Source organism: Protomyctophum parallelum (assembly GCF_964188405.1).
Source record: "Protomyctophum parallelum genome assembly, chromosome: 15".
NCBI lineage: Eukaryota > Metazoa > Chordata > Actinopteri > Myctophiformes > Myctophidae > Protomyctophum > Protomyctophum parallelum.
The window spans coordinates 22,096,043-22,113,542 of NC_139710.1; the positions used below are offsets into that span (position 1 = coordinate 22,096,043).

At 43.5% G+C, this 17,500-nt stretch overlaps 2 protein-coding genes across 2 annotated transcripts in view; both read right to left on the bottom strand.

Annotated features, from left to right (window-relative positions):
• The window catches only part of tars1 (threonyl-tRNA synthetase 1), a 117,279-nt gene that overhangs the window by 60,362 nt on the left and 39,417 nt on the right, over nucleotides 1-17,500 (bottom strand). The window lies entirely within an intron of this gene.
• tmem8b (transmembrane protein 8B) overlaps nucleotides 1-17,500 on the bottom strand; it is a gene marked incomplete at its 3' end in the record, with an annotated part of 37,149 nt that overhangs the window by 12,224 nt on the left and 7,425 nt on the right. The window contains exons 3-7 of the mRNA XM_083783214.1: nucleotides 17,365-17,500; nucleotides 12,943-13,039; nucleotides 12,198-12,321; nucleotides 10,635-10,777; nucleotides 1,666-1,844 (exon numbers count right to left, since the gene is read on the bottom strand). The exon at nucleotides 17,365-17,500 is cut by the window's right edge and continues 247 nt beyond it. Of these exons, the coding sequence (XP_083639340.1) occupies nucleotides 1,666-1,844; nucleotides 10,635-10,777; nucleotides 12,198-12,321; nucleotides 12,943-13,039; nucleotides 17,365-17,500 (679 nt within the window). The remainder of the gene's footprint in view (nucleotides 1-1,665; nucleotides 1,845-10,634; nucleotides 10,778-12,197; nucleotides 12,322-12,942; nucleotides 13,040-17,364) is intronic.

Below are 17,500 nucleotides of genomic sequence, written 5' to 3' on the forward strand. Positions count from 1 at the left end.
TTTTTAATACTTTTCATTGGTTCAATGAAAAGTATTAAACGTAAAGGGTGGTCAATAGCAGTGATTTATAGAGGCTAAATGGCTGGAGTTAGCTGGTTTGGCAGATATTTTGAGGATCCAATGGAGTTAGGAGGTATTCATAGAAGGACTTTTTAATACTTTCCATTGGTTCAACATTTGTTTAACCAACATACAGGGTGTTCAATAACATTGATTTACGAAAATAATAATAATCTAATATGGAGTTAGGTGGTTTATTTCGGACAGCAACGATATGTTGATGTTTGATTTATTTTATATCCCCCATTATATTATTATCAATATTAGCCTACTGTCTTTTTTTATTAGCTTTTTTCTTTGTAATTATGTTGCTGCAATGACGGAAGAAGCAAAAAAGAAAAAAGAAAAGAAAAACGTTTGACTCTGATGTACCTGCACACAAGATGTAACAATAATGACCGTCGATCACCTTATTGTTGGTATCAGCTGAGCAAGGAGGCCATCTATCCCTCTTACAAGGTGCTATAGGTCTCTGAAAGATGGATTGCTGAAGCGGGGCACCACACCTACTGTCAGCACATTACTGCATGTCTTAAGGGTACAGGCTGCTGCACTTTTCCTCTGCAACGTTCTATTGCTTAGCGGCTATAGCCTACATGTTACTAGCTTCATAGTATGACAGTGCTGTGCGCCAAAAATAGTAGATCTACAAGTTCACAAGACATTGCGCGAATGCCACCTCTGTTGTGTGATATCCATATTCTGGGGAGGGTACCCCAAAGACATTTGGGGTACTGTAGACAGTCCAGACCTGGAACGCATCTGTGTCACCTTAGCCTTTTAACCACTTTAAGCATTATTTTAAACTTTAGCTATACTGACAAATAGCAGATATGCAAGCTCATAGTGCAGCACGCAGTGTCACACTACAGGCTTGTAGATCTGCGTTTTTTTGGGGGGGAAATCGTGAAAACGTGGGCAAATCTTTGAATATGTATTCTTTTACAGCAATTTCTTTTAACTTTAACTCTATCTTTGCTTCTGGGGGGTCCCTGGAACGGAACATGTTTTCAGATCAGGGTTGGCGGCCAATTGCATATCATTTTTGGGGTCCTTGACATGAAATAGTTTCAGAACCACTGAGAAACATAGGTTTGTCAGAAAACTGTTTTGAAGACATTTGTAGAATCCGGTCTCGGGGCTCAATGGGTTAGGTGTAGAGGGTTTAACCCATTTTGGACTGACGTCAATTAAAAAAAGGCTTCAAAAATATTAACATTTTTCTGAAAAACCTATGTTTCTATGTCAGTGGTGCTCAACCTTTGTCATGTCAAGGATCCCCAGAATTATCTCTATTGGGCCACGGACCCCCATCTCAAAATATGTAGTTCCAGGGACCCCCCCAGAAGCCAATATTTTAGTTAAAAATGTTCGCTCTGAAATATATATTCAAAGATTTGTGCCACATTTTCACGACTTAAAAAAAAATAACAGACCTACAGACCTTGTAGATCTGCTATTTTTCAATAGCCAAAGCATAACACAACGCTAACACCAAAAAGGGGTTCCCGCTCAAAATGGGTCAAGTGGTTATACTCTCAAAGTATGCGGCACAAAGTACAGTAATTCACAGTGTGCAGTGTGTACTGTATATGCACGACTCACCGTGGAGAAGAACATGGTGAAGATGTAGACCGAGGCCTCCAAGAGGTAGTGGCTGCGGATGGCGATGGCCACGGGCGGGACGAACATCAGGTTACTGAGACACAGGAGCAGCGTGGAGAGAAGCTGGAAGCCATAGGAGTAGGCCTCCGAGTTGTCTGTGCATCCCCAGCCGTCCCAGCCTGACGCACGCACGCACACACACACACACACACACACACACACACACACACACACACACACGCACAAACACACACACACACACACCGTCAAGTGGCTATACGCAAAACAAACAGCCGATGAGCAAGCTCGCATGCAGGCAGCTAAAAGACAGCATAGCTTGCTCGTTAGCTGTCACTCGTTAATTTGTTCCACCTGTGTATTCTCAGAAGCGCATTGAAGTGGGCACAGGGCAGAGCGGCAGAACCTCCATCACCGTGACCGTTTTGCTTAGACAATGATCAGACTCAGAGTTCACTGCTTTTTGGCAATAGGCTATGTGATGCTAGAGAGAGCATATGCTAATATATCATGGCTGCGGTTCCCCCTATCAGCGATCATGGTGTGTGTGTGTGTGTGTGTGTGTGTGTGTGTGTGTGTGTGTGTGTGTGTGTGTGAGTGAGTGTGTGTGAGAGAGAGAGACACGTCTTTAAAAAATGATAACTTCTGACAGGAATGCACTAGAAACCGCACACACACCAATATTGTTCGGATGTTCGGGAGATTAACCGAGTATCCGACGGACTCAGCAACCGGCAAGACTTTACTAAGATTCAACACGCATAGACTGAACTAAAATGTTCCAATAATCGCTTCTCTTTACAAACGCATGCTTTTTATAAGGTTTTATTCACTCATTATTACACATAAACACTCATACATACACACTGTTTGTTTCCCCCTCCCGCTGACACAGGTGGATACAGTACCCCGGATCTTTGCCTAATAGCCTGTTCCTATCCTATCTGTCGGCTGGGATTTCAGCTCTCATTGAAACATTCTAAGCTGGCCCAGACCGGCCACTTGAGAGCCATTCTTCGCTCTCTCGATCTGGTACAACTTAGCTGTTGGTATTAGATTAGTTCAACACTACCACCTTTGCATCACCTATGCTCATGTTTACCTATGTTTTCTCTATGTTACCTCTATGGTTTTAAATCTGATTTGGGAGACAAACAAGAGGCACAATACATACTCTGTTACAATCTAACACATTACAACACAACATGTTATTATAAATGCACATTAATATGTATATTCACCATTGGCCTCTCGCCTGTTGCTCTCACGATCTTCTCCTTGAATCTACCCCACTGTTGGTTTACACACATGAATACAGCAGGCCCTGACTGGGGTCACACCTCCCTGGCAAAGTTATCAGCCAATCGAAAGCCCAGACTGCTCCTTATCTGCCTGAGAGAGGTGGTTCTGTTTCCACCACACTTCCTGTGGTGTAAGGCTAGCTGCTATTTCAGACTAGCATAAACTGGTCGACTCTTAGATATTATACAGGTGTTTTGCTAACCCAATATCTAGGTGTGAACCCTAGAACACGTATCGATACACATTACAGGAATTGAAATGGTAAGCTACTTCATACATTGCTCCCCTGCTATCAACATGTGTGTAATCAGTGAGTCAGCCCCCCTTCCTCTGTAGAATTGTAAAACACCCCACACTCTACAGGAAGGTATAGCCTCTACCCAACCCCACTGGAGTTGCATGCAGCTCATTTATTGCCCCACGGAATGTGCTTAGAGACCTTATCTATAGACAGTTCCCTCTCCTCTCTCCCTGATGAGAGCACATGTCCAGATCACCTAATACATCCCCAATCTTGATCATAATCTCGTCCATTCATAATTGGACAGTACACCCCCCACGTCTGCGTATGAAAATGGATATGGAGATTCATTTTCATATGCAGACAGATTAATTTGATCTGGGCCGACACCACTTTAAGTAATATCGGATCCTGCCTGAAGTGATTATACAATATATACATACTTTAAACAACACAACACACTAAAATAAAACACAACACATTAACTGCATAAATCAACAAAGGAAAAATAATAAAAGGTTTACATGCGTCGATAATCATGGACATTTCCCTCCTGTACCCAAACGCACCCTTATTTATTAAATCCGGTTACAGCTAATCACACTTCTGTGTCTAATAGTGTGATGCTGGAGCGACACCAGAGCCCCTTTTTATGACACCTCCACTCCTGGTGGAGGTGCTCCATGTCATGTCAGCCAGGATTAAACCCTGGACGACATGCTCTGTCCTCACCTATGTCCGTTTGTTTTATGGCCTTTTGCCCGGACAAAGGTTTATGTCTTAAAACATCCCCCTCCTTGATTGAGGAATAAGACACAGACCCCCCAGAGTGGCTTATCTTAAAAACCATACCCTTCCTGTACACCCCCTCTGCACCCACTTTTTATGTTACAACTCCACACTAAACACACAGCCACCACACTGAGAAAGCATTCCCTCCCCCCCCTAGATTGAGGAAGAAACATTATATCAGCATTCTTTATACACATCTGTTTGTCTGAGTGTGCGCGTGCGTGTGTGTGTGCTGAGTCATTATGGTGGGCAAGTCACATGCTACTCCTTAGCTGACTTCCTAAAAGGGTCCCTCCATTTCCACTTCACCTTCTTTTTCTTTTCACCACGGTCGGAAAATAAAGGCATCTTTCCGGCCTTAGATTTTCCCCCTGGCAACCCCGCGAGGAAGCTATCTAGCCACTGCGTTGGCACCATGGCCGTCTCCTTGTCAAATTGACCCACCAGGAATGGAGGCGTGAACCTCTTCTTCCCTAAGAAATCTGACAGTGCGTCTAACAACTCACGGAACGCAACTGCCGATATTTCGGTCATCTCCTCTTTTGTAGGTTGGCCCGCCGGAACCTTCTGTACCAGTCTTGGTCTACCCACCCCCGCCGTGCCAACCCCCATGGTGACCGGCCTAGCTGTGTCAACACACTCCACCTTCAAGACCGGACTGGCCTCTTGTGCCTTCTGAGGTGTTTCACCCCCCACGGTGCCGATCCCCGGGCGTATGAGTGTGTGACTGTCACACACCTCCCCCACCGCCTGCTGAACGCGTAGATTCTTGGTGGCATCTGTGCCACCCACCCCGCACGGCGCTACTGTGAGGATGAGGTGTGATCTCCTGTCGGCCACACCCTCGACGTCCGTCGCTGATGCGGCTCTGACCATTAGGGTCGTGCAGGTAGGCTGCAGGGCCTCCGTCCCTGGACAGCCGCCTGCCGCCTCCGCCATTGTTGTCGGCAGCCCTCCTGCGCTGTGCACAGGAGGTGTCTCCTTGCCCTCGACGTCTGTCGCTGGCTCGTCTCCGGTCCCCAGCTGCTCTGCTCCTGCTGGTTCTGTCCTCCCCACCTCGATGTCCGACCATTCCCTCTCAGTTGAAGGCTGTGGACCGTCTGCGTGGTTCTCCCAGGCACCCCTGGCTCCGCCCCTAGCCGCAGGCACCGTCTCCACTCCGTCCGTGGCTGGCTGTATGTCATCGGCTCTCCACGCCACTGCATCACCCACTGGTTTCTCCGGCATGGGCTGATCTCCTCCCCTGCCTTCTGCAGGTACTCCACAGAGGCCCCCCTGGCTCCCTGCTGTGTTTATGACACTGGCCCTTTCTCTTATCTCACAAATAGCCCTCATCACCTCCTCGAAGCTAAATTGTGGGAACTTTTCAAGGCAAGCACCTAATTCCTTGACCTCTCCGTCAGCCAGCTCAAACTCCTCCATGTCTTCCAAAGCTCTAGAATAGGTCTGGGACATGTCTATCATATTTTCCAGGACCCATTGCAGCTCTTCTAGCTTGTCAGGTATTTCTCTGACTGCGCCCCTTTCAATCGACATTTCCAAGCTAAATGTCACTTCATAGAAAATAGACTTAGTCTCATAGCTCCCCAATTCTAGGTCATATAAGGAAACCATTTTCCACCCCCTGCGTCCTCACCCCCTAACTCTTGGTAGACAGGATTTAGTAAGACAGGGTTAGTGGTTAGTGGACTTCTCATACATTCACAAAGACAATGGTTAGTTTTGGACACAGGCTCTGTGTCTCCCTTTCACCGGGCGCGGTTCTACTAGGCTGCCGTTAGCTCCGTTTAACGTGCAGCAGCGCCCCAACTTCTCCACACTCCTAGTGGGTTGTTGGTTAAACACGACCAGGCCTCGCTTCTCCGTGCAAGGCTGGTTGTCCTCCTTTACGTACCTCCAGCACACTTTTAACTCCCTTATGCTAATTAATATGCATAAGTATTTACTACGCAGAGAAACCCCATAACCCTCTGTTAACACCTTCACCAAATAGATCTATTTTGTACGCAGAGAAACCCCATAATGCTCTGTCAATACCTTCACCACATAAATCTATTTTGTACGCAGAGAAACCCCATCATTCTCTGTCAATACCTTCCCCAAATCGGGTGTCGCATTTGGTAGCCCATATCAACTATATGCCATCACGGCACTGTTTAATTTGTGGACACCAAAACTACGACATCGATTCCCATGCGTTGTTATCCGCACAGGCTTGTTCAGTTTGAATCAAGTCACACCATCCCACCACAATCAAATTATCTTTTAATTGTGGTTTCCTTGTGAGGCACGATTCAAACGCCACCTTCTCACTTTAAATTAGGGTCTCTTTCGCGACCGCCAATTTAAAGTCCTTTAAAACGCGGTAGCGAGTCAAACCATAATATGTCCAAACAGTCTCAGTTTCAAGACTATATTATGCTTCATATCACCCGGGCGCGAATTAAAACTGTCTGCTTAACCGGTCGGTTGTTTAACCGGCCACGTCCGTGTAGACAGGATTCTATTTTAAACCTTGGCACTTTAGTGACCCTATGTTTTAGAACTGGATATGTTCAAACCGTCGTAGTTTAACTATATTCTGTTTTAAATCGAGTCACTGCGGACGCAACAAATTAAAACGGCAATATGTCTTAGACTATATTATGTTTTAAATTGCCCGGGCCGAGAATTAAAACTCTGTACGCTGATCCCAACGTACGGCACTTTCCTTTCGTGTCTGTGTAAACGGTCGGTCCTTTACACAGAACTGTTTTAAATTGTGGTCACTGCGGACGCAACGAATTAAAACTGTAATATGTCGTAGACTATATTATGTTCTAAATTGCCCGGGCCGTGTTTAAAACTCTGCACGTCTGTGTAAACGGTCGGTTTGTCCGGCCACGTCCGTCCACACAGAACTCTGTTCTAAACTAGGCACTTTAGTGCACCAACGATTTAAGACTCCACGTCTGTTTGAACGGTCGGTTTTTTCAACCGGCCACGTCCGTTCAAACAGAACTCTATTTTAAACTATAGGCACCTTTTGTGCTCTATGATTTAAAACTGTTCGGATTTCGGGAGATTAACCGAGTATCCGACGGACTCAGCAACCGGCAAGACTTTACTAAGATTCAACACGCATAGACTGAACTAAAATGTTCCAATAATCGCTTCTCTTTACAAACGCATGCTTTTTATAAGGTTTTATTCACTCATTATTACACATAAACACTCATACATACACACTGTTTGTTTCCCCCTCCCGCTGACACAGGTGGATACAGTACCCCGGATCTTTGCCTAATAGCCTGTTCCTATCCTATCTGTCGGCTGGGATTTCAGCTCTCATTGAAACATTCTAAGCTGGCCCAGACCGGCCACTTGAGAGCCATTCTTCGCTCTCTCGATCTGGTACAACTTAGCTGTTGGTATTAGATTAGTTCAACACTACCACCTTTGCATCACCTATGCTCATGTTTACCTATGTTTTCTCTATGTTACCTCTATGGTTTTAAATCTGATTTGGGAGACAAACAAGAGGCACAATACATACTCTGTTACAATCTAACACATTACAACACAACATGTTATTATAAATGCACATTAATATGTATATTCACCATTGGCCTCTCGCCTGTTGCTCTCACGATCTTCTCCTTGAATCTACCCCACTGTTGGTTTACACACATGAATACAGCAGGCCCTGACTGGGGTCACACCTCCCTGGCAAAGTTATCAGCCAATCGAAAGCCCAGACTGCTCCTTATCTGCCTGAGAGAGGTGGTTCTGTTTCCACCACACTTCCTGTGGTGTAAGGCTAGCTGCTATTTCAGACTAGCATAAACTGGTCGACTCTTAGATATTATACAGGTGTTTTGCTAACCCAATATCTAGGTGTGAACCCTAGAACACGTATCGATACACATTACAGGAATTGAAATGGTAAGCTACTTCATACATTGCTCCCCTGCTATCAACATGTGTGTAATCAGTGAGTCAGCCCCCCTTCCTCTGTAGAATTGTAAAACACCCCACACTCTACAGGAAGGTATAGCCTCTACCCAACCCCACTGGAGTTGCATGCAGCTCATTTATTGCCCCACGGAATGTGCTTAGAGACCTTATCTATAGACAGTTCCCTCTCCTCTCTCCCTGATGAGAGCACATGTCCAGATCACCTAATACATCCCCAATCTTGATCATAATCTCGTCCATTCATAATTGGACAGTACAAATATAACAATATAATGTTCAGCATGTATAGGTCCAAAAACATGAGGAGGGAATAAAGAAAGACATCTGTCATCTAGAGAAAGGAAAAATGATCCGTCAAAACATTTCACATGTGCACAGCAAACCAAGATGGGTAATATGAATGTAACTCTCTCCTCCCTCCCTGAGCTGAGGACTGTGTGATGGGTGGAGAATATCGCTTTTGAAATAAAGCCATTGATGTTACCATGAATATAGGCCTATGTTAAATAACCGCGTTCCTTTTTTGTGGGAAACAATCTCCAAAAATAACAGATCTACAAACTCTCACATTAGCTTGTCGTTAGCTTGTGCTGTTGATCGTATTTTTTTTTGGCAAAGACATTTGGTGTAGATGGGGGGGGGGGGGGGGGGGGGGAGGGGGGGAGCGGTCCAAGCACAGTTGTAACTCAAGTCTGTTTTCGCGGCCGCAGGTCACAGTTAACTATGAAATCTTGCATTCAGTCACGCCCCATATATGGTCATGCCTTGTGACATCACGTGATGACATCAATATTGGCCAGCAACTCTACATCTCACCTCAAAACTCAAACCCTTAGATCTCCATATATGGAGCTGACCTGTTCTGACATTCCATATGTTGATCCTTCCCCATCCACCCGTCCTCTTCGATGTCTCCCTTTGGACTGATACCTGTCCATTCAAACTCTAGACGGGCCTGCCCCAAAGTTATTAGTGCAGCCGTGCCTGGCAGCCCAGACAATGCCCCCGCTGCCACCCTTAGATCTCCATATCTGGAGCTGACCTGTTCTGACATTCCATTATGTTGATCTGACCTCATCAAACCCTGTACACTCAAGACACGCTCCATATACTGTATGACCAGTACAGAACTCATTCCATATGTTGATCTGCGCCCCCCATGCCAAAGCGCCAGAGCTCGCCCAGCAGTCTGCTGGACTTGGATAAGACAGTGTACTAAACTTTTGTGGTCCGCTGGTGAGTGGAGTGTTTCATGTCAGACTATAATATACTAGTCTTGACATCTTGTACAATGGACATATATTATAATATGTTCATTGTACAAGATGTTGTGCCCCTGAGGCAGAGACTGTTGTCACTACACTGCCAGCGATGCGAGCAGGCGCCGATGAATCTCATTAGAATATGTTTTTTAATGAGACTGTCCTGTCATACCGCGAGTGTGCAGCGACGTCGTACACCCCTCATATATTTGCTTGCGGAGTCTCTATTTGAGCGAGGTTTCGCGGCCCCAAACACTTTTATTGGTTGAGATCTACACGCTACTATTTATTATTTGATCGGTTCAGGCTACGTCGCAACGCAATGGCCGACGTTCCATATCAGGACAGTTTTCTGTGCAATATCGCAGTCGGAACGCTCGCTCCTTGCCTGTGTAGATGAGGTGTTATGCACAGGCACATGATTACAACAGATAAAGCTGGCCAACCAACCCCACATCCCTAAATATGACAATGAAATCAGACTGACAACAAAGTGGATTTAATAAAGGCAGATCAAAGAGAGGATTTTCTTTCTTTTCTAAACCCTCTGAGGACATGGGTTTGTTTGGTTTCATAGGCTCATCTTTTATTGAAAGCGGGAACATAATTAAGGACATGCTTTATGGTCTTATCAAAAAGATTTATATGGAAGATAATAACAGCACTCCCTGACTCAGCGGTCTGCGGAGCAGCGGAGCACATAATGGACTCACAATGTCTAAATCTGGCAAATGTCAGCTTGTCTCATTCATCTGCCTGTGCATGTCTATAATTATATACCACTCAATAAATACATAAAAAAAAAATATATATATAAGCTCTAAAGTATGGAATGGGCAACATAATTATGCACGTAATTTGCCACTTAAGTCTTCAAAATTGTGTTTTTGTTTGATCAGTAAGCAGCTTTCTCAAGTAAGTGAATTGGTGCTTTTGTGTGACAGTAATGCTGACAAGAAAATTGACAGCAAAGAGATCACAGGAGTGATCTCTTTGCTACCTTAGACTACCTTCTCGTCCTTCTGATATGAATTCAGTGCATGCCCCATATGGTTTATATCCCTACGATATGTACATACGTAGGTATTTTGCCAGCCAAGAATGAATAAGGTTAACTCAACATTCCTTTTATTTATTATGAGCTTGGATCTTCCAATGTAATCACCAGATGATCACCAAAATGTCAGCAGAGGTGTTACTCTCTTCCTACGAGAACAGACAACGTCTCTTTAAGCTGTTATTCACTTCTTTGACAACTTGATGTTGTCACATGAAGACTGGACGCTTCTCAGGATCGTCCACAGGTCGATAAAATCACATCACACAGCTTGCAATATTACATAATACATACTGTGTTTTACTATAAACCACTGTGTGTTGTAAATGGCTTTTCTCACCTGCTTTACATTCACAGGCAGCATAAAGGTAGTTGTTAGTGCGTAGAAGCTTGCATTGGCCATACGTCCCGCAGTCGTTGATGCATGGAGTCAGGTAGGAGCGCAGGTACACCTCCGCTGTAACGTTGGTGCAGGCCTCAAATCTGGAAACATCACATGAGGAGGACATTTGTGAGGTGTTCCACTGGAACGTGTAAATGTACAGAGTTTAGTACAGGACAAGGAACGTATTTCAGTTCCAGACCAGTACCGGCGGTCACAAATCAGAAGTGAGCTTATTTTTTTCCTTTTGGAGGGCATTAGAATGGATTAGGTGGAGCAGAATCATGCTCAGTATGAATTTTGTGATGAACGTAGCTGAACAAAGAACAACCTCTAACCAGCCCGTCTCTCTCTCTCGCACACGCACACGAACACGCACGCGCACACGCACACGCACACGCACACGCACACGCACACGCACACACACACACACACACACACACACACACACACACACACACACACACACACACACACACACACACAGATCTTTCTTCCATTTCATGAAAAGTAACCATATTTCACATTTCACCCAATCCATCGTCGAGAGTGACGATGTATTAGCTTCTATGCCTACAGTATATCCACAGAAAATGTGTAACTCTTTCATTTAGCCTGCAGTACAGTATGTGTACAGTATGTGAGTTTTAATTATTTTGTCTCAGAGCGCAAACTTTAAGTGGTACATGGATTTTTTTCCTTTTTTGAGAATTATGTCAGTCTTTTTAATTGCAATAAAAAAAAATTACTGCCTCATTCCCATTTGACAAGTCTTGATATTAGCATGTGTAAAAGAATGGGAATCAAAGACATGGTTAAGATGTGAGAAACGCGAACATCTGCTACATGCTTTCCAGACCTCTGTAATGCAACGCTTGTGAGTTTGTAGATCTGCTATATTTGATGCGCAACACAGGCACGCAATAAATTATTCAGGCTTGAGCTCTGTCATCATGTGAGGATGAAGTCCTGTGTCACACCATCTGTTATAAAGATTCAATTAAAAAGACAGATTCACGTGATTTGATCCTATTCAAGTTTTCTTCAGTTCATTTATTGGCTTTTAGATATGGCAGGTTCATCCCTCCATAAACCACGTACAGAACTATAAAAGCGTATATCTCAGTGAAAGCTTAATTTTGACAACTTCACCTACTCTGTTCCAGTGCTGAATGACTACAGAATAATTTTGTTGAATGTGTGACCTTAGGCATGAAAAGTATTTTTTAAAGCAAGTCAAAGTCTACATCAGAATTATGCAATTCCCACGCTGTAGCCTACAACAGCTAATAACATATTCCCAAGGAAACAGCTAGAAATCAAACAGGCAGAATGCAGAAGGCTGGCTGCATCTCTCAAATAGTGGCCATGAATGCTTTATTATTGCGTTCTATTGATTCCTAATGCCGAATACGATTGAAAGAATCTAGTGAAGTAATTAAACATGAATACACACAAAAAATGTAATGATGTGTCTACCACTGGCTACACCAGAATCAGCATTGGCATTGCAGCTCTCACCCATGTTCTTTGGCACAAAGAGAGCGCAGGCTGAGGTACCAGGTGCCCGTTTGTGGGTAAGGAATTCTCAGCTTGGTGATGTTGGAGGAGGCGTTCACTGAGAGGAGGAAACCGGCACCTGACTCTGAAAGTGAGAGCAAAGAGAACGTTCTTATCTTATTACTACAGTGTCAGAAATGCTAATGGATGAAAACAACATGTATAATAAACAACCACCAGCCTCCTCTGCAATCATTTCAGGGATTGATTTCACACTAATTTCTGGATGAAGCAATTTGGTATAATTGGACTGTAAATATGTAGTTTTCCCATAAACGTCAATTATAATGTAATTGGAACACGGCCAGGTGCTGAGTTCTAGCAGTTAATGGAAGATAAAAAGAGGTGTCATGTTGCTATAAATGCTCCTTTAATTTTATTAAATAATGTACTTTACTGTATGGTTCTTAGGTATTGAATCACTTTATGTGCCGTGAAACAAAAGCATAAAAGTAATAATAAAAATAATAAAACGTAATAATAAAAAAGCAATAAAAGCACGGTTAGAAAGGCTAAGGAAAAGCCACACCTAAAGTACCCGATAACAACATTTGTAATAAGAAAAAAAAGAAAATCTCACATTTATAACTCGATTGCAGACTCCATTATTACTCCCCCCCCCCCCCCCCCCCCCCCACCACCAAATCCTGCTCCCCTTTCTTATTTTGCACTGGCGTAACAAGACTGTGCCTCAAGGTTGACATACCTGATTCACATTTCAGTGAAGAATTATCACGCAGGAACAGAGGCATCCCATGGTTCAGGCAGCCGAACACTGTGACGTTGGCTCCTTTGACTGTCGACTGCAGGAGGAAATGCACACGTCAACATCAAACATCCATCCAGCCTTCATGCATGTGATGCTCTTTTGGCGAGTCTGGTCGACACTTACGGTATCTATAGGTGGCATTTCCCTAGGTCTCAAATCCCTTCGACTCTGAGTGATAGTGAGCTTTAAAATGTCTTACCATCAACAGCAATTTATTTTCTTTCAAAATAGCCAATCTAGAAGCTCACAGAGCGTCGCCACGCGTTGTAAACTTGTAGAGTGGCTATTCTTTTGCCAAATGTTAGGGTTCAAGTGAGAAGAAAGGCTAGGGATTAAATTAGACAAATTGGCATATATGCCTGTGGAACTTGGTTGGTAAAATCGATGACATGAAGTGTCAGTCATGTAAAAGGAGGGAGTACTGTAGACAGTGCATGCAGGCAAAAAATATTTATAAATTCTCTAAGATCACTAGCACCAGCAACTAGCAACTTGACAGTTAGTAAATTCAGCAATCCGTCCACATTGGAATTATTCAGTCACACTCTCAGCAGGCAAGGATTGGGTGCAGCAGAGCGTTCATGTTTAGAACTTTAGTGTATGGGATTCATTCAACAGCTAAATTGCCACCAAGCTAGCTGCCACTCCACGACATTTAAAAGAAGCAATTGTCACACAAATTGCCATGGAATTTGCAAGTTACGTGATACAGTGACATTGATTGTTCCAACTAAGAGAAATTCCGTTTGCAAGGCCACAGTACATAAAATAGAACACATACAGAAAGACTGTAAAAAGAATGGAAATTATGAAGTTTGTCAGTCCAGTAATGATAATAATGTGTACACATTTTTCTCTTGTATTAAGCCAGAAATGCGGCGTGAAGTACTGCATTATCTGCTTGCCCAGCGGATTTTTTTTCCAGGGTTATTCTGCTGACAACATATCGTTTCTCATTGTCAGCGTGTTTTCTTGTTTAAAATCGTGAAAATATTGCCCTATTGTAACTTCTTGTACATTTGAAGAAATTCACACATTGCACCATCTAGTGGAACAAACCACACATCGTTTTGTTTTTTTACGTCACCCCATATTTCTGTAGTACAGAATGATGTCATAGATACAGTGGGCACTATTGTCCTGATCTTGTATTTCCCTCCCCCTCCCTTTGTGCCAAATACCAAACTGCACTGCTGCATCTTTTAAGATGCAGAAGCAGGGAACAGCATGTCAGATTGCATTTTGATCACAATATTATGAACCTCTGCAAAAGTAACTGTAGGTCTAAAGTGTGTCTGCGAATTACATTTCGGTAACTCGCATTGGAGAAATTGCTGTCTGTCTGTCTGTCTGTCTGTCTGTCTGTCTGTCTGTCTGTCTGTCTGTCTGTCTCTACAGTGCAGACAGTTATACCCCAGCATTCCGAAGGCCGCTATTCCAACGCACCACCATTCCGACTCGCGGCATTAACCCTGTCCCTAAACCTAATCGCCACGTAGTCGGAATGGCGGTGTGTCGGACTCAGAATGCCACTCTGTCCCCCATTATTTAGTGGTAGGCTGACAATAAATAGCATCTCCTTTCATCACCACGGGTTCCATGCGGTAAAACCCTGTATCCATTAGATATGGGGTACATTTGGATGAACATTATGCACATAGACGTATTGTAAAGTACACATGTTGAAACATCTGCAATAACCTCACCCTCTCTGTGTCATACGCATACCAGGAAGAAATGCACACTGGACCAAGCAGTCCACTTGGAAGTTGGAACAGTAGTGGGATGTAGAATTTGCATAAACTTCTCCTGAAAAATGGTTTTGGTACTACAGTATAATTTATGTTTAACAATGCTAAAAGCTGCAGCAATGGACCACCAATTATTCACAAACTGAAATGATATACTATAGCTTGGTCAAATGTTAAAGAACACCAGATTGAATTCTCTCCTATCTTTTTTCCCCCCTTCTTCTTCTTCTTCTTCTTCTTCTTCTTCTTCTTCTTCCTTCTTCTTCACAAAATGTACAGGAATTTCTCCAGTCAATACTCAAGAGGCACTTCTAAATTGATTCAGAGATTATAAACAATCATAGTTGTGGACCACATTCAAAATGAAAGCCTCCTGCTTTGACTTCATTGCAAAAACATCAAAACATTGACATTTGTTCAAAGATTATTGGAATTTTGTAAGCACAAGGTGCGCTTTTGTAAGCTACAGGGCTTCATGCCCAGGAGCAAATGGTGTTGACAGAACAAGTTGGCAAAAACAAAATTGTCCAAGTCACTGTGAAGAACTGACACCATTAGTCTCAACTGGTGTTGCCTCTTTTCTTTGCTCACATTCTAGGGTCGAACCAGGAAACGAACCAACAACGATCCAAAAAAAGACATCACTCTGCCACAGCATGCGTACAGTAAGTGCCTCTGCACTGTTATCGTTAGAACCGATTATAAATTTTTACTATGCTTTCAAAACATGTTCAGGTGGTCTTCTAAGCCTTCTTAGCCTGCACCCAATGAGCTGCAATACAGCCGTAGGCAGGTGAGGGTGTTTGTAACAAAAAATGTCCTTTGAATTAATGTGCTTTGTAAAGCATTATTTATAAGCCAGGCTTTTACACCATTTGTTTCGAACCAATTTAATATTCAGCACTAAAGGCACACGACACACAGTTATGTTCAAGGTAATGCACATACCAAACAAGAAAGCCCTCCATTGAGTCAAAATCACTGACTCCAGGCCCAGGCCGTAGCGTAACGGTCTGGGCACCGGACTGGTAATCCAGTCGCAGTGTGCCGCGGGTTCGACTCCCGGACCCGACACGGCCTTTACTGCATGTCATCCCCCCATCTCTCTCCCGTTTCCTGTCAGCCTACTGTCTGTCCCTTCAAAAATCAATAAAAGGCGTAAGCCGCAAAAAAAATATCTTAAAAAAAAAAAAATCACTGACTCCAGTTCAACAGAATTCTTCATCTCCAGCTACAAACGCACTGTGGCTCAATGCACTTTGAAAAATAACATTAGGATTTCTGCTCATAGTCATGAAACTATTACCGTACTTTACGGTTTACTTCATGAAAAGGACTGAGACAGACAGGACATAATTATCATGATGCCAAGTGATGTCATTGACTACTGTGGCCTGAATCACCATCAACAGCTCAATGGTCCACTCATTGATACAAAAAGTACGCACCAAAATCAGTATGCTATGAAACAGGACATGGACACTAAAACGAGTCAAATCTGACTATTCTTCAACCCACCTCAATTATGTTGCCAAATTTGAGACAAAGGCAGATTTGGCAAGCGTCTCCTTTGCTGTCGCTTAGTCAAAGAGATATTTTTTCTTCACAATGTGGAAGTCCATGGTTCTGTTTGAAATAAACAAACCCACTGCTGTACACACAATGGATGTCATCCTGTCATAAAACAGCTGCCACATAAACAAGCATAGCTGCAGCACTGTGCAGTGCGAGGATGAATTATAGTACACAAGCAGCGTTGGCCTGACTCTAACAAAACTTTGAGCGATCAAGTACCAAAAGAGAGTCAAATAATAACTCAACTGCAACATGCATTTGCAGCAAACTATTATTGCAGTAGGAGAGCTCTATATGCATTCCTCTTGCAAGGACAGCTTGATGTGATACAAAGAAGGAGCCCCAGTTTCCGTCTCCCCAAACCCTGCAGGCTTGTTAAAGAACATAGCATACTGGTTGTTCTTGTCACACTAGCGGGACATTGCACCCCAATACAGCAGGACACTCTCTGAATAATCTATGCCATTGATCCTACAGTATACACTACTATAATATATATATACGGCCACAGAAACAAGGATTTGTAATAACGTATACATTACCTTGAACTTAAGAGTCTTATTGTATGCACAGAATGCATTGCAATGAATGAAGTCAACTGTATTCCCCCACACATGGTAAAATAATAGCAATATCAACAATCAAAACTTGGTAGTATTATTTTCATGCTACCCCTTCTACCTCGTTTGCTTTCTATTGAGTTGTAAAACTTGCTGATTAAGTCTGCAGTTAAGTTCTTCATCTACTGGGCTCCCTGCTGTCTGAGCACCCACAGATGCATGCCAAATGGTGACCGCTCAGCCAATCGCCATACTGTATAGAAGAGAGATGCTTCTTGAATTTGATCAATCAAACTCTCAGTGATTGGTCATGCTTAATGTATACTGGTGTACGATGACGATGTCCCGAAAATACCCGCTCTGCTGTAGCAGTTCCACTATTCAACCGTGCGACAAAGGCGCACGAAAAGGTATAAAGCAGGCTTCAGATTTCACAGCAACAAAGTGCCGTAAGCTTTGATGCCAAGACTCACCAGGTTGAGTTTAAGCTCCATGTTGAGGACCCCTCCGCTGTCCAAGACGGGCATCAGATTTATAGCAAACACTGCCGCCCTGTCGGGTGGTATGGATATGTTGGGTCCAAAGAAGACGTAGAAATGCACCGAAAAG